We start from the raw sequence: 18,097 nt of genomic DNA, 5'->3' as shown, positions 1-18,097 counted from the left end.
GAGGAAGGAAGAGGTGCTGTGCTATCTCTGGCGGAGGAGTCAGACAAAATGTACTGAGTGAAGAAGAGCCCTGGGCTGCATTATTGGTAAGTGATTCATCCTCCGCTCGGGGGAGACCTGAGGGGAAAGAAGCATAAGTCGGGGGAGACATGGGTGGAAGCGCAAGTGGGGAGGGGAAGGGGAGAGTTAGCCGGCTCAGGCCCTGAGGGAGTTAAATTGCTCCTGGGAAGGGAGGGTATTTAGCGTCAGGGGGTGCCCATTGTAGTTTGTAGCTGTATCTGAGGCTGACAATTGGAATATTGATAAAGTGTGGTGATCGGTATTCTGTTGAATTTGCAGATGAAGCAACTCATGTGGGGGCTGTCTGGTAATATGGGTGCTGTATAGACTGCAATGTTAATTGCGGTGCTTAATGTATAATTTGGGGGATGCAAGGTTATAGATGAAATTTCATGGCTATGCAAAGTGGCACAGATATCATCGGAGGGATATTTTAGCGACAGAGATTGCAGAACAGATATCGACGGGGATGGGTAAGTTAGTGTTAAGAGTAGGTAGAGGGTGGGTTAGTGTGAGAAAGTGATTGCAGAATTATAGGTAATTATACCGATATTCTATCAATATTAGCCAGCGCATAAAAGTCCAATATCTGTAATTTATACCAATATTCTTCTAGTGGATTCTCCCAGTGCCCAAATTACTGCGGCACTTCTTTTCAGAGTACACTTTGCAGAGGTGCTTTGGTTGAGGTTTTCATCACTTTTCTCCATTGATTGCCTGTTTGTAGGCAATACCCTTCCACTGCCTATTATTGTCAGATCTGACAAGATTAGCCACATGCTTGTTTCTGGTGTGCTCCAGACAATGCTGCAGCCACATAGATCAGCAGGACTGCCAGGCAGCTGGTATTGTTTAAGGGCTGGTTCAGACGGACGTCTGCGTAGCGTCGCGTCTGGGGGCGTTGCGGCGGCTGAGCGGTCAGGCTTTCAGTAGCCTTCGGTCGCGTCGTGATGCTGTTGCGGTTTTTTTTTCCCGTAGGGGAACATTAGCCGTCGCGGTTGGCCGCTCCCTGGAAGCTACATGTTGCTTCCAGGGGCAGCCCGAACGCTCGCGAAAATCGGGACCCGAACGCCGCGTTCGGGTAAAAGCGCGCAAAAGCTTGGTGTAAACGCTCTCATTCACTTGAATGGGAGCGTTTACCGCGACGGTCCGAACGCTTGCGGTAAACGCTCCGCAAGCGTCCGTCTGAACCAGCCCTAAAACAAAAAAAATTGGCAGCCTCCATATCCCTCTCACTTCAGTTGTCCTTTAACCTCCCCCGATGTACAGTGCTTCTTGACATTTAATCATAACCTCCCACCAATTGTTAAATCTTCTCACTCCCTACCTATCCCCCCAACACTCCTGAAATGTTTTCTTTCCTGTAACCCAACTGACACTCCCCTTTAGTTGTTTTCCTTGCAGATGTATTTATCCATTTGCCAGTGCTCAGGTAGTCCATAGCAAATCTCTTGCATTTGGTTATTCTCTGTAGTTGATATCCAGTGCTTGGCTGTGTACCAAATGCAGATTTGCAGCTCTCTAGCAGAGTGCCGGTGCCCACCTCGTACAGCTGGAGCTGTCTATTGCTCAAAATATGCATTGTTTCTATGGCAGCGTCTAACTGCTCTGGGGTGCCATCCAGCTGCTTCATTAAAGTGACCTAGAGAAATGTTGATTTTGTTAAGTTAACGGTTTGTTGTCCTGATAATGAAAATGTCAATACTACTTATATAAAAGGTATAGAGGATCAATGTCACACTTGATAATTGTGTGGAGTTCATATTATATTTGTAAACACATTTTAGAATAACAAATATGTCTCACGACTTAACCTTCTTAGCGGTAACCCTGAGTCAGGCTCGGGACGGAAATCCGCAGCTCAGAGCGGTAATACCTAGCTGGATCCATTGGAGGTGTGGAATGTGCAGGGCTGATGTACATCTATCTAGCGGCATGATTTTTAGGGTCTAAAAGGGTGTGAAAAAATTGCACTGCTTTCAGACAGTAAAATCCAGAAATAATTATACCGCCAGGATGAAATTTTCTGCATTGATTACAAAAATGTGAATTAGGAAAAAAAAAAAAAAAATATGAAAGAGGTCTTTAGTATAGCTGAGGATATGAACGGTACTTCACTATGGGAATTCTTAAAATACAGTTAATCCAATCCATTTGAAATATTGTTGGCAAGCTGAAATCTGTTTTGCCAGTAACCCATGCAATGTGTAGCACTAGACATGGCAAGACACAGAAAATTTATATTGCGCATTTCTCTCGGCGGACTCAAGGCGCTGGAGCTGCAGCCACTAGGGCGCGCTCAGTAGGCAGTAGCAGTGATAGCGTTGCCTGCTATCAGGCGTCTCCTGGCCGCGAAATGCACCTTCTTTTCCACAAATTGAGGCTTTTACAATGCTGGGGGTCAGGGTTAGGCTGGCTGGTGTGGGTGGGGAGTTTATGATTAGGCAACAACCAGGGGGTTTCTTGGGGTTTTTGTGCCACCAGGGTGGTTCTTAGGTTTAGGCACTGGGGGGGGGGGGTCTTGGGGTTAGGCACGCCGGGGGGGGGGGGGGGGTGTTAGGGTCAGCATTCCGCAATTTGCATTTCCGCAAGCTCCTTTACTATGTCTGACTTCTAATCAGGTGCCTCCCAGCGCCGAAATAATGTCCCTGGCCGGAAATCCTGGCTTTGCCGCAGAGAATTAAGGTGGTGGGGGGGGGGGGGGGGGGGGGGGTAGCATTAGGTGCCATGGGGATGGGGTTAGGCACAGGGTCTGGGGTCTTAGGATTAGGCACCACCAGGGGGTTCTTAAGGTTAAGGTTAGGCACCACCAGGTGAGGGTTCTGTTTGAGAATAGGATTAGGTTTAACCATAGTAAAATATTGGTAATCATTACCGATATTTTACTATTGGAATTCAGCAGTAGAAGATCTCTAATTGTAGCGATGTTCTACTAACGGCAATCCCCTGTGCTCTTTGTTCCAGGTGCCTATCTTTTCATGTATGCATGTTGGGGAATCTTACCCATGTCTCCTTACTGAATTGTCTGGCTTACTGAACAGGAAGAGCCGAGATTTGAACCCTGTTCCCCTGTGTCAGGGGCAGATCCTTAATCCGTACATTATCCAGCTATTAAACTGAACTGACTTTTTTTTTTTTTTTTTTTTTTTTTTTTAACAATGGTGAAAGCAGACACTTGGGGCTGGTTCACATTTGGGCGATTTTTCAGTGCTTTGCTGATCGTTGGCGATCAACAAAGCGCTGCTATAATGTATCCCTATGGATAAATTCACACTGCAGCGGTTGCGATTTTGAATTAATCGCACACGGCTGCATGCAGCGTTTTGGGGGCAATTGCTCTGTGATTCTTGTTCTGTTGAATGGGAATCACAAGCGCAAATCGCGAAATTTCTGCTGCTGAATCATGATCGTGAACGTGGTAAAGTGCCCAATATGAACCAGCCCTTAGCTCCTGGACTTCCCTGCCTGTTGGCCTAATTTTTGTGCTGGTGGTCGTGTGTCCTGTGCTTAAATTGCAGTACCTCATAATCTCTGTACGCTTTCTTATGGAAGGTGGGCTCTGTGCGGCTCCTTCCCTGACAGTTCAGAACTAACCAGAGTGGAATCCCTCATCACATTAGGGCCTGCACATACTGCTGCGCTTGCGCTTTTAAAATTGTATGAGTTTTTTAACTACTTGAGGACCACAGTCTTTCTACCCCTTAAGGACCAGAGCCTTTTTTTCCATTCAGACCACTGCAGCTTTCACGGTTTATTGCTCGGTCATACAACCTACTATCTAAATGAATTTTCCCTCCTTTTCTTGTCACTAATACAGCTTTCTTTTGGTGCTATTTGATTGCTGCTGCGATTTTTAGTTTTTATTATATTCATCGAAAAAGACATGATTTTTGTCAATTTTTTTTTTTTTTTTTTTTACTTTCTGTGATAAAATTTGTCAAAGTAAAATTTCTGTATACATTTTTGTCCAAATTTATTGTGCTACATGTCTTTGATAAAAAAAAAAAAAAAAAAAAACATTCAGTGTATATTTATTGGTTTGGGTAAAAGTTATAGCGTTTACAAACTATGGTGCAAAAAGTGAATGTTGCCATTTTGAAGCATCTCCGACTTTTCTGAGCACCTGTCATGTTTCATGAGGTGCTAAAATTCCAGGATAGTATAAATACCCCCCAAATGACCCCATTTTGGAAAGAAGACATCCCAAAGTATTTACTGAGAGGCATGGTGAGTTCATAGATTTTATTTTTTGTCACAAGTTAGCGAAAAATGACACTTTGAAACAAAAAACAAAGAAAAAGTTTCCATTTCTGCTAACTTGTGACAAAAAAAAAAAAGAAATCTGCCACGGACTCACCATGCCCCTCTCTGAATACCTTGAAGTGTCTACTTTCCAAAATTGGGTAATTTGTGGGGTGTTTACTGTCCTGGCATTTTGGGGGTGCTAAATTGTAAGCACCCCTGTAAAGCCTAAAGGTGCTCATAGGATGTTGGGCCCCTTAGCGCACCTAGGCTGTAAAAAGGGGTCACACATGTGGTATTGCCGTACTCAGGAGAAGTAGTATAATGTGTTTTGAGGTGTATTTTTACACATACCCATGCTGGGTGGGAGAAATACCTCTGTAAATGGTTTTTTTTTTTTTTTTTTTTTTTTTTTTTACACACAATTGTCCATTTACAGAGAGATTTTTCCCACCCAGCATGGGCATGTGTAAAAATACACCCCAAAACACATTATACTACTTCTCCAGAGTACGGCGATACCACATGTGTAACACTTTTTGTAGCCTAAGTGCGCTAAGGGGCCCAACGTCCTATGAGTACCTTTAGGATTTCACCGGTCATTTTGAGGCATTTGGTTTCTAGACTACTCCTCACGCTTTAGGGCCCCTAAAATGCCAGGGTATTATAGGAACCCCTCAAATCACCCCATTTTAGAAAGAAGATGCCCCAAGGTATTCTGTTAGGTGTATAGTGAGTTCATAGATTTTATTTTTTGTCACAGGTTAGCGGAAATAGATTTTTACTGTTTTATTTTTTTTTTTCACAAAGTGTCATTTTCCGCTAACTTGTGACAAAAAATAAAATCTTCTATGAACTCGCCATACTACTAACGGAATACCTTGGGGTGTCTTCTTTCTAAAATGGGGTCACTTGTGGGGTTCCTATACTGCCCTGGCATCTTAGGGTCCCTAAAGCGTGAGGAGTAGTCTAGAAACCAAATGCCTCAAAATGACCGGTGAACTCCTAAAGGTACTCATAGGACGTTGGGCCCCTTAGCGCACTTAGGCTACAAAAAGTGTTATTTTTACACATACCCATGCTGGGTGGGAGAAATATCTCTGTAAATGGACAATTGTGTGTAAAAAAAAAAAAAAAAAAAAAAAATGAAGAAGAAAAAAAAAAGTCCTTTACAGAGATTTCTCCCACCCAGCATGGGTATGTGTAAAAATACACTCCAAAACACATTATACTACTCCTCCTGAGTATGGCGATACCACATGTGACACTTTTTTGCTTAGGTGCGCTAAGGGGCCCAACGTCCTATTCACAGGTCATTTTGAGGCATTTGGTTTCTAGACTACTAATGGTTTAGGGCTCCTAAAATGCTAGGACAGTATAGGAACCCCACAAGTGACCCCATTTTAAAAAGAAGACACCCCAAGGTATTCTGTTAGGAGTATGGTGAGTTCATACAAGATTTTATTTTTTGTCACAAGTTAGCGGAAATTTATTTTTATTTTTACAAAGGGTCATTTTACACTAACAAAAAATAAAATCTTCTATGAACTCCTCATACTCCTAACAGAATACCTTGGGGTGTCTTCTTTCTAAAATGGGGCAGATTAGGGCCTGAGCTGATGGATAGGAGTGCTAGGGGGGTGACAGGAGGTGATTGATGGGTGTCTCAAGGTGTGATTAGAGAGGGGAATATAGGCAAGCAATGCACTGGCGAGTTGATCAGAGGGGGTCTGGGGGGCATATGTGAGGGTGTGGGCAGATTAGGGTCTGATCTGATGGGTAGCAGTGACAGGGGGTGATTGATGGGTGATAAGTGGGTGATTAGAGGGAAGAACAAATGTAAACAATGCACTTTGGTGGTGATATGACGGTGGGTCTGCGGGCGATCTGATGGTGTGGGGGTGATCAGATGCCCGCAAGAGGCAGATTAGGGTCTGATCAGATGGGTGGCAGTGAAAGGTGGTGACTGGATGATTGATGGGTGATTGACAGGTGGCTGGATAGTGTAATGGTTAAGGGCTCTGACACGGGAGACCAGGGTTCGAATCTCTGCTCTGCCTGTTCAGTAAGCCAGCACCTATTCAGCAAGAGACCTTAGGCAAGTCTCCCTAACGCTGCTACTGCCTATAGAGCGCGTCCTTGTGGCTGCAGCTCTGGCGCTTTGAGTCCGCCGGGAGAAAAGCGCTATATAAGTGTTTGTCTATGATTGACAGGGGAGAATAGATGTATACAGTACACGGGGGGGGGGGGGGGGGGTCTGGGGATGTCTGGAATGGATCTGAGGGTGGGGGGGGGGGTGATCAGGAGCCCCCAGAGGGCAGTCAGGGACCTAATCTATAAAATAGCACTGACAGATATTGACAGGGAGTGATTGATGGGTAATTAGGGGGTGATTAGAGGGAAGAACAGATGTAAACAATGCACTTTGGTGGTGATATGACGGTGGGTCTGCGGGCGATCTGAGGGTTTGGGCGGGTGTTTGGGTGCCCGCAGGGGGCAGTGTAGGGTCTGATCGCTGATAGGTGGCAGTGACAGGTGGTGATTGATGGGTGATTGACAGGTGACCATTGGGTGATTATAGGGGAGGATAGATGTATACAGTACACTGGGGGGGGGGGGGGGTTTGATCAGGAGACCCCAGGGGTAAATTAGGACCTAATAAAAAAAAAATAGCACTGACAGATAGTGACAGGGAGTGATTGTTGGGTGATTAGGGGGGTGATTGGGTGCAAACAGGGGTCTGGGGGGTGGGCAGGGGGGGGGGTCTGAGGTGTGCTGTGGGCAATCAGAGGGCAGGGGGGGGGGGGGGGGGGCAGATCAGTGTGTTTGGTGCAGACATGGAGGGCTGCAGCCTGCCCTGGTGGTCCCTCGATCACTGGGACCACCAGGGCAGGAGGCAGCCTGTATAATGCACTTTGTATACATTACAAAGTGTAGTTTACACTTTTTATGCGGCGATCGAGCGGGTAACCTCCCGCCGACGCTTACTACCGGCCGGCGGGATGACGTCACAAGTGGACGGAGCCTGTTGCCAGGGGCAGCGCACGTCACCAGTGACGCGATCGCTACGAGCCGAAAGCCGCCGTTCGGCATACTGCGGTCCTTTCGGCGTCCTTTGCCGCCGCCCATCGGCTGTGGGTGGTCGGCAAGTGGTTAATTGCATTGTCTTTTGACAAATCATGAAAATCGTTAAGACCTGTACACACTGGTGTGATGCGTTTTTTTTTCTATTTTCATGAAGGCTTTGCGATTTAAAAATTGCGTTCGATTTTAAAAACTCAGCGCAAGCGCGGCATTGTGTACAGGCCCTAGGCAATCTGCTTACACTAGTCAACACGTTTTTGCTTCCTGAATAATTTTTGCCGTCTCTGATAGAAATTGCTTTGAAATTGTCGCATCATGTAAGGTTTTTGATAAAGTTCCAGTTTTTTTAAATCAAGCTAGGTAAATTTCAAATGACTAATATTTTACATTATACTGTACTGGAAAACCTTTTTCTGCTTCACCAAATATTTCAGCTGTGTCTTACAGATTTGCTGGTGATCACTAAAATCACATTAAAGGGAAGGTCCAAGGAAAAAAAAAAAATCAAGATCTACTTACCCAGGGCTTCCTCCAGCCCCGGCAGCCAATATGTCTCTCACCGCAGCTCTGGTGTCCCGGGGTCCCCTCTGTTGCAGATGCCAACTTCACCATGTCAGCATCTTCTGCACCTGCGCATATGTGCTCACGTTCGTGCTCATGTGGCCTGGAGTGTTCTGCACAGGCTCAGAACTCCTGCGCCTGCTCAGAAATCTCCCAGCCACTGGACCACGAGCGGTGCGACCGTACACTTGCGCAGGCGTAGAAGATTCTGACCTGGCGAAAGGGGACCCCGGGACACCAGAGCTGTGGCGAGGGACATATCGGCTGCCAGGGGCCGGAGGAAGCCCTAAGTAAGTATATCTTGATTTTTTTATTTTCCTCGGATGTGTCCTTTAAGGGCCCTTGCCCACTAGCTGTGCTGCAATTCTGCATTGCTTAAACTGGCTATGCAGTTTGAAAAACACATTCCTTTTCGCTTGAATGAGAATCATGGCAAAATGGTAGTGCTTGAATTTACCACGATTTTTTTCAAAATCTCTGCAATTTTGCTACAATTCTCATTTAACTGAATGGGATGCATTTTTCAAAACTTAAATGCTGTACAGCTAGTGGGCAAGGGCCCTAAAAGGTATGCAACACATACCAGTTTAACGAAACAGCGTATTTCACGCATTCTCTGTATAATTTCAGGCATACTCTGAATCTAATTCTTAATGTAGGCATATTGCTCATATGAAATCATTATTTATGTAGTGTGGGTATGTTCAGGGTTATATTCAAGACAGGTTGCATAATTTCTATGGAAATGACTTTGTATTGACATCTATATACAGTATATGATATTCATATACAGATATCATTGTGTTTCTTAAAGAGAACCCAAGGCGGCATGAAAATTGTGAAAAACAAAAACATACTACCTGCTCTATGCTGCCTCTCGGATGAATCTGTGCCTCTCTCCGTGGCCCTGTTAATCCTCCACAGCCGGTGTAACTTCTGATCACCGGCTGTAGAAATCCAAGATGGCCACGACCTGGAAGTGCTTTTTGGGTCACGGCTTAGTGCTGATTGGAGGAAGTTGGCTGAGGCGGGGAGCAAGGCGGGGGAGCGAGGTGAGTGATGGCTGGAAGAGGCAAAAGGAGGCTAGCAACAATTAGATTGTCGCTAGCTTTGAGGGGGGACAGCAGAGCCCAGGGGGGCCTGATAGTGGCACCAGAAGGACACAGAGGCATGTAATTCGGCAGAGAACATGTCTCTGTGTCCTATAACCTATATAACTATCTGGCTTGGGTACTCTTTAAGCTGAGTACTCACCTCCCAGGCAGGAAGATGGATACCAGCAACACCACATGACAATGAGCGTTCCCTGAACCATCTTCCAGCCGGCGGATATATGTGACGGCACATGACGGATGTGAATGGGAAGTCAAGAAATCACAGTACTTTGCCCGGGAGTTATCGGGGATCTTAAAGATCCGTTCCGCCATGATGGTCTTTGTTGCTTGCACGTCACCAAATGTCTATGTAATCGTACGCCAGAACCTATGTCGCGAGATCACAGAAAATATTGTTTGTTGCTCAAAAACCCACCGGCCATCAGAAAAATAACGCTGTGGTAATGGACCTTTGAAGCTCCCATATTATAGTCACTTGAAAACTATAATTCATTATTGTTCATTCTGAAGTGGTCTATCATCATTACCAATTTCTTTTAAGGAAGCAAAAACCTGAAAAAGAAAAAAATGTTGTCCAGTGTTAACTGTAAGGGCCTGTTTCCACTAAAGCGAATCCGCATGCGTGGTCTGCATGCGAATTCACATAACCAATACAAGTGGATGGCTCTGTTTCCCCTTGTCAGTTTTTTCCAGCGTTTTTCTGTGCAGGATTTTTCTGCACGGTAGAGCCTGCAGAATTCGCCTGCGTGTGGAATGCAGGCGATTCGCAAGCTATGTATTTAATAGGGAAAACACACATGCGTTTTTTTGCCGCGAATTCGCATGAAAACTAATGTAAATGGAACCAGGCAGTGGTTAAATTCGCATATACCCTGCCTATGCGAAATCGCGGCAAAAAACGCACGCGGAATCGCATCCGCATGCGATTTCGTCAGCGGTGGAATCCCAGCGATTCGCACCGCACTAGTGGAAACAAGCCCTAAAAGTTTTTTAGGCCTTTTTGTTCAAATTTCACATAAGTAATTAATTTTAGGGTGGAGGTAGGATTGATCTCTTTACAATGTGTTCTCATCCTGGTATACCTCTTTTAAGCTTGTTTTAACAATGTATTATTCAGTCTCAGTCATTTCTCTTTTTCTTTTGCTATAGGTATACCCAGATAAAGAAATGAACTTCACAGCTGCAAATATCTGCAAGTGGGCGCTAGACAACCAAGAGACTATTCTGCACTGGCTGCGGCCTCATGGGGGCAAAAGTCTACTACTGAACAATGAGCTGAAGAAAGGGCCTGCTCTTTTCATGTTCTTACCCTTTAACCCATTAGCTGATGAACAACCTCTACTGGATGAGGTACGTGGATGTAGGGTTTTTTTGTTTTGAAAAAATAAGTGGATGCAGGTTTAGCTGACTGTTGTTTTGTTGTGACGCAGACCTTATATATTCTTATTACAGATAAATGTTTTGTCTCAGCTGTAGTGCTGGCTTTATGATGTTTGCAGATTCAGTGGATTGATGGAACCTTTCGGACAATTAATGTCAGAGATGGGGACGTTTTTATACTATAGAGAAGGTTTTAAAGGAGAGAAGAGAATTTGTGTTATGAATTTGTTGTTCAGGAATTGCTCCTTGATCTGAGCTCATGTAGCAGTCTGCTGCAACAAACTACCTTTTCGTCAATGATGACCTCTCCACCTCACTCGCTCTCCTCTCGCTTCTCCTCCTACTCTGACTGCATGCTGTAAGTATAAACACACAGTACAAACATGCTGCCCCTATAACCTCTACGCCTGATGCAAGTGTTGCATCTTGAAAGAACCGGTCCTGGGTACGTGAAGTCTTCTATTTTAAAACTGCTAAGACCTCTTCAGTGGCAGATACCTTAAAGTTAAACCTGATTCAGTGATCACTAAGAGTAAGGCTATATGGTTTATACCTTTTACAATCCTGACATATTGCTTCTTAATAAAACTGAGGCCACATGGAGCTGTCTGGCCACTCTGTAGTCAAAATTATATCAGAGTGCGGAATCGACCATAGCCATGTCCCTGGATGCCCACGTGTCCACATTAGAGTAGATGCTGGCTTTTAGTCATATGGATAGAAAGGGGACATGCCCATTGAAGATACTTCCCCACTTATCTGACTCAAACAGGTTAGTTTCAAGGCAGGCAGGTGGAAGTATTGCTTCCTTAGGCATGGTTATGTTTACTTTCTACTCACATGTACAGTGGTTTGCAAAAGTATTCAGCCCCCTTGAAGTTTTCCATATTTTGTCATATTACTGCCACAAACATGAATCAATTTTATTGGAATTCCACGTGAAAGACCAATACAAAGTGGTGTACACGTGAGAAGTGGAACGAAAATCATACATGTTTCTAAACATAAAAAAAAACAAAACAAAAAAAACCTGCGAAGTGGAGTGTACGTAATTATTCAGCTCCCTGAGTCAATACTTTGTAGAAACACCTTTTGCTGCAATTACAGCTGCCAGTTTTTTAGGGTATGTCTCTACCAGCTTTGCACATGTAGAGACTGAAATCCTTGCCCATTCTTCTTTGCTAAACAGCTCCTGCTCAGTCAGATTAGATGGACAGCGTTTGTGAACAGCAGTTTTCAGATCTTGCCACAGTTTCTCGATTGGATTTAGATCTGGACTTTGGGCCATTCTAACACATGGATGTTCTGTTGTAAACCATTCCATTGTTGCCCTGGCTTTATGTTTCAGGTCATTGTCCTGCTGGAAGGTGATCCTCCGCCCCAGTCTCAAGTCTTTTGCAGACTCCAAGAGGTTTTCTTCCAAGATTGCCCTGTATTTGGCTCCATCTATCTTCCCATCAACTCTAACCAGCTTCCCTGTCCCTGCTGAAGAGAAGCACCCCCAGAGCATTATGCTGCCACCACCATATTTGACAGTGGGGATGGGGTGTTCAGAATGATGTGCAGTGTTAGTTTTCCTCCACACATAGCGTTTTGCATTTTGGCCAAAAAGTTCAATTTTGGTCTCATCTGACCAGAGCACCTTCTTCCTCATGTTTGCTGTGTCCCCCACATGGCTTGTGGAAAACTGCAAACGGGACTTCTTATGCTTTTCTGTTAACAATGGCTTTCTTCTTGCCACTCTTCCATAAAGGCCAACTTTGTGCTGTGCATGACTAATAGTTGTCCTATGGACAGATTCCCCCACCTGAGCTGTAGATCTCTGCAGCTCATCCAGAGTCACCTTGGGCCTCTTGACTGCATTTCTGATCAGCACTCTCCTTGTTCGGCCTGTGAGTTTAGGTGGATGGCCTTGTCTTGGTAGGTTTACAGTTGTGCCAAACTCCTTCCATTTCTGAATGATCGCTTGAACCGTGCTCCGTGGGCTGTTCAAGGCTTTGGAAATTTTGCAGCCTAAGCCTGCTTTAAATTTCTCAATAACTTAATCCCTGACCTGTCTGGTGTGTTCTTTGGACTTCATGGTGTTGTTGCTCCCAATATTCTCTTAGACAACCTCTGAGGCCGTCACAGAGCAGCTGTATTTGTACTGACATTAGATTACACACAGGTGCACTCTATTTAGTCATTAGCACTCATCAGGCAATGTCTATGGGCAACTGACTGCACTCAGACCAAAGTGGGCTGAATAATTACGCACACCCCACTTTGCAGTTTATTTGTAAAAAATGTTTGGAATCGTGTATGATTTTCGTTCCAATTCTCACGTGTACACCACTTTGTATTGGTCTTTCAAGTGGAATTCCAATAAAATTGATTCATGTTTGTGGCAGTAATGTGGAAAAAAATGTGGAAAACTTCAAGGGGGCTTTATACTTTTGCAAACCACTGTATACATTTCTAACTTATGCTGAAGTAGAGAGCTTATGTATCGTTGTGTGGGCTGATGGGGACATGGTTTCAGTGCTGGAAAGTACAGGGTATTGTAGAGCATAGTTACCCAACCCTGTCCTCAAGGCTCACCAACAGTGCATGTTTTGCAAGAAACCACAAACGTGCACAGGTGAGGTAATTAGTGTCTCAGCAAAGCCGATTAACTACCTCTGTGGATTTCTACAAAACATGCACTGTTGGTGGGCCTTGAGGACAGGGTTGGGGGAACACTGTTGTAGAGTCCCTGATACATGTCTCCTCAGATTGTTGGTTTTAGACAAGGCTGTATTTAATACAAACTTGGACACAGGCTCAAGCCTGAGTCTTAAATTATGCCTACCCCTTACTCCCTCATTAGGCAAGTTGGCCAACTCTCAGTGATGCCCACTAGTACTCCTTCCGTTCCTGCTCTGGGACCCTTTTCAAAAAAATTTACAATAATGTTGAATATTGCTCACGGCTGCACTCCCCTTTATGTAAGAGGACGGTCGCACTGTGCAGGCGCAAAGTACATCCTGCGCAGTAGCACGGGGAAGGAAAAAAACAAGCACGAGCAGCTTCCTGTTACTGTGCAGGTGCAAACCAGACTGGTGCCTGTGCAGTGCTGCTGTACTTAGATGGAGGGCAGCACAGTTGTGAAGAGGGTCCTGGCTTGCAGTGGAGGGGTTGGGGAGAATCAGAGAAGTCACTGGAGCTTCCGGAGGCTTCCCCCTACAGTGGATAGGTATGTAACTTTTTTCCTTGCTTTGAGCTTGCTTTAATCAGTTGCAAAAGCCTTTGGTTGGCTCAATTTAATTTCTTCCCTGGGTCTGTGCAAATTTGACTGCCAGGACCATGTTTGGCTTGTGATTAGCAATGGTACGTTTTTTTTGTCTGGAAAATGTTTGTTACACACGTCTTTGGGATGACTTGATCTGCCTGCTTCAGTTTGCAGCAATAGTCTATCTGCAAAGAATTGAGTTTATGCACCACCTTCTGATTCAATCTGGCCCATTTTCACAACCTTTCTCCATTCTTGTGTTTTTTTTTTTTTGTTTTGGTTTTTTTTCCCTACAAACCCCCCCCAAACTGTGTCCTCTATACCAATGTTTCTCAACTTTTTCGACCCAAGTATAGTTATCCCAGTATAGTTAGCTAGGTAAGGTGCCGCCAATATAGGTAGCCAGTATAGTTGCCACCCAGTATAGGTTAGCAAGGCAGGTGCCTTCATTATAAGTAGCCAGGGATGGGCACAGCGGCAGGAGATTCGGCATAGGGCATAGTGCAGTTACAACTCACCTTCCGGGATCCCCGCAGCCTCTTTCTTCTTCCTCTGTTACCAACGCAACGGACGCCTGGGAGAGGAAGAAGAGGCTGCAGTGGATCCCAGGAGGTGAGTTGTTAAGCTATGCCCGAAGCCATGCTCCCTCTGCTGCTGCAAGCCCCCCCCCCTCGACCCCCCGCCCCCACCACCACCACTCCGTCCAGCGCCCATGTGGTCCCCCTGGCCCCCCTGCCTCTAGAAACAGGCCTGGCGCTGCATACCTCCTGGCTGTGGTCTCTCTTACCCCACCGGGTAAGCGAACCACGTCTTGAGAACCACTGCTCTATACAGATGACTGTAACTTTGAATGTAATATTGCTCTGTGCACAGCATAGTTAAACTGTCACGTCAGGAGATTGCTTGCTGCAGACTAGGTCCAGGTATGATTTAGGCTGCAATGGGCGTGTTTTGTGCATACCATTGCAGTTAAGTACACGCTTCCCTGTTGGGGCTGATCTACAAGGTCCTTGTTGAATTTTGCAATGGTCGATTACCGATGAACAAAAGGGGGACAGTGCAAAGGAGACACACAGGCATGTGATCCATTCATGAATTCAAAAAAACCCTTTATGTACACTTTACATGTTTTTAAAATGTTAGTGAAATCATGTCTCCACCCAAAGGCGACTTGCTGCAGTGCAGCATTTGTACCTCCAATGGAATTTGGGTATGACAACATAAACAATAACAAAACCTGTTTTACATCCTGTCCTTCTTACCGGATGTATTCAGAATAGAATAACTTCCCATAGAGGTCAATGAATGTGTAATTTTAGTATGGGAGGCACTCTGCCAGGCTATATTTATAGCTTGAAAATTGGCCTTGTAAGGCCTCTTGCACACTGCAAGCAATTCAGATTCAGATTCCGCTTTTTAATCTGTTTTTGCTTCCGATTCAGATTCAGATTTGCAGTTTGCTCCTTGCACACTGCAAATCTGAATCTGAAACGGAGGTAAAAACTGATTAAAAAGCGGAATCTGAATCTGAATTGCTTGCAGTGTGCAAGAGGTGTGGTTTTAAAAGCTGGTGCTGTTAAAGCTGGAGTATGGGCAACAATCCAAACCACATACACAAAATCTAAGCAAATGTACAAATAGCTAATGCTTATGTATCAGTTGTTTTCAAATGCAACATGGTGTCTTTGTTTTTTACTTGAATATGATTACTAAATCACAAAAGTATGAAGGAGCCAAATTGGAACGGTGGTGGTAATCTGATTACTCTCAGAAATTATGGCCCTACTTTAACAATGGTTGTTTATTTCTGCCACAAATTTCTGCTTTAGAAGATCTGCTAGTGAAGTTAATGCAAGCCTCCTTTTTTTTGGGGGGGGGGGGGCAATTTGCATGAAAGTTACGTGCAAGACACTATTCTCCTCTTCTTCTCATTGACCATCTCTGCTGTGTGTTTTTTGTTTTGTTTTTTCCAAATGGTTAGGTCAAATTTTTACTGTACTCTTGCTCATATTTCAGTGATAATGTTGTTTTGTATGCTGTGCTAACCAGGGCTGTGGAGTTGGAGTCGGAGCTATTCTGGGTACCTGGAGTTGGAGTCTGTGGTTTCATAAACTGAGGAGTTGGAGTCGGATGATTTTTGTACCGCCTCCACAGCCCTGGTGCTAACTATTGATGATGCTTAAATACAGTAGATGCTGGCAGTCGTCTGTGTATGAATCACAGATGTCTCTGCTGCTCTTTACCATTTCCTCTATCCAAACTGAAAATTTAATTCAGCTGCATATAAGACGTAGTTTGTACTCTTCAGCATGATTTGTTTCTAACACTACTAGTGTGGAAAACCTATTGAAAAAGACGGAACATTTCGAATGTCATTTTGCTTAAAAGAAAAGCTGCTCTTTTTGATGGCTTCAGACTCCTGTTTTCAGTTTTGTGTTATATGGCCTGCAGTTATATCTATTTTATCTGTATTTCTAGGACAGACAGCTCATTCTGTTACATCTGCAGATCTGTTTGTCATGCAGGGTCCATGGGGAATAGATACAGGGGTTGATTACGCAATGTGTTTACCAGCTCATGTGAGAACATGACACATGAACTGCAGTAGCCTTTCACATCAGTTGTCAGAGCTGTGACATTGTCGGTCAGTCTGAATGCTGAGAGCTTTGCTTTGAGTGCTACATTCTTTTCATCTGGATGAAGTCATCAGAACATCACTTACATTTCAGCAGTCCCTTCCCAGCAGCAGTGTGTCTCAGCTGCATTCTATATTGGATATGCTTTATTTGTTTTTAGTAATTCAGACATGCATGGCTGGAAGTTTGATCTACAGGCTGATCACCTCTTTTCATCTCGGTGCAGCATGGTGGTGTTGTGGTTAGCGCTATTGCCTTGCAGTGCTGGGTCCCCGGTTCGAATCCCAACCAGGGCACTATCTGCCAGGCGTTTGTATGTTCTCCCCGTATCTGCGTGGGTTTTCATCCAGGCACTCCGGTTTCCTCCCACATCCCAAAAACATACAGATAAGTTAATTGGCTCCCCTCTAAATTGGTGTTATATAAATACTAAATAATAATAATAATCTCTATCAAATGCCCAGCTCAGGCTGTTAAACTTCAGCTCCGTGATCTGGCTGGCTAAATCTCCAAAATGTTATTAGGTTTTTATAATGGGCCAATACATATTGCAAATACTATATACTAACAATATTCAATTCGAACTGATCTGACTTCAGGTAAATTAAATCTAATTGGCAGCTATGGATTGTTTACCTCTAGGTAAGTACCAAAATTCCTTAGCAGTCAGTAGCTATGTAAAATTAAAGTGGATCCGAGATGAACTTTTACACATTGCATAATTGTGTTCCTTTCCTATTGTTTATAGGGCATTCCTCAAGCCAAATACTTTTTTGTTTTAATACTCTAATTCCCTATAAACTAAACAAGCCACGCCCACAGGTTTTCAGAGAGCCAAGGCACTTTCAGATAGTAGCAAGGGCTCATGGGAGCTCAGTCTCGGCAGGAGGAGGGGGAGGTATTACTAGCCAGAGATTTTAGAGGCAGAGGCAGAGGGGAGGAGGAGGGGGATTAGGTTTTTTTGCTCAAGATGCAGATAAGCCTGCCTCTGTGTAATGTTTACAAACAACATAGCTGCTGTCATTGTATCACAGGAAGAAATAATCATATTCTATTAAAGCTGTTTGCAGCTAGATTTGCTGTGTAAACTATCTAAACTTTAGATAAGATATATAGACAAGTGTTGTACTTAGTTTTTCATCTCGGATCCGCTTTAAAGGACTTACGAGGCGAATTGCTTAAAAAATGTTATGTACCTCATTGCTAAAGCAGACCTCAGGGCAGACGAACAGCACCTTCCTTTTCACGATCAGGTGCTTTATCAGGCTAATCCAGGTTACATTGCAGCTCCCGACCCTCCACAGGGTCGCCCTAGCAGAATCGCCGCTTTAAAAATCCAACTCCTGCGCAGCTCGCATAGCCGTGGCCGCGCAGGATTACAGCCCCGCTCGTGTCCGCCCTCACTCCGTGCGCTCTACTATACGTCATGTGGGCGGCTCCACATGACCACCCACATGACGAACTACACTGCCAGCCAGCCGCGCCCCCTCAGCAGAGAATACAAGCGCTGAACGAGTGAGTACCTGCGAATTCGCATGGATAACGATGTATGCGAATTTAACCATGGCAATGCTGATGTGCTTTTCCATTGTTTCTGTGCGAATTTCGCATGAAAATTCGCATACCCAAACCTCATGCGAATTTCCTATTAAATACATTGTATGCGATTCACATAGCGGTATGCGATATGCGAATTCTGATGGCTCTGCCATGCGAATTTTTTCTGCACAGAAAAACGCAAAGGAATCCTGACAAGTGGAAACAGTCCC

At 44.6% G+C, this 18,097-nt stretch overlaps 1 protein-coding gene across 1 annotated transcript in view; it reads left to right on the top strand.

The window, feature by feature from the left end:
• Nucleotides 1–18,097, top strand: part of TXNDC11 (thioredoxin domain containing 11) — a 100,600-nt gene that overhangs the window by 61,132 nt on the left and 21,371 nt on the right. The window contains exon 7 of the mRNA XM_068244697.1: nt 10,212–10,412. Within this exon, the coding sequence (XP_068100798.1) occupies nt 10,212–10,412 (201 nt within the window). The remainder of the gene's footprint in view (nt 1–10,211; nt 10,413–18,097) is intronic.

This window comes from Hyperolius riggenbachi, chromosome 7, assembly GCF_040937935.1.
Source record: "Hyperolius riggenbachi isolate aHypRig1 chromosome 7, aHypRig1.pri, whole genome shotgun sequence".
In the NCBI taxonomy this organism is placed as follows: domain Eukaryota; kingdom Metazoa; phylum Chordata; class Amphibia; order Anura; family Hyperoliidae; genus Hyperolius; species Hyperolius riggenbachi.
The sequence above is the reverse complement of the archived record's forward strand: the minus strand, read 5'-3'. Positions and strand labels throughout refer to the sequence as shown.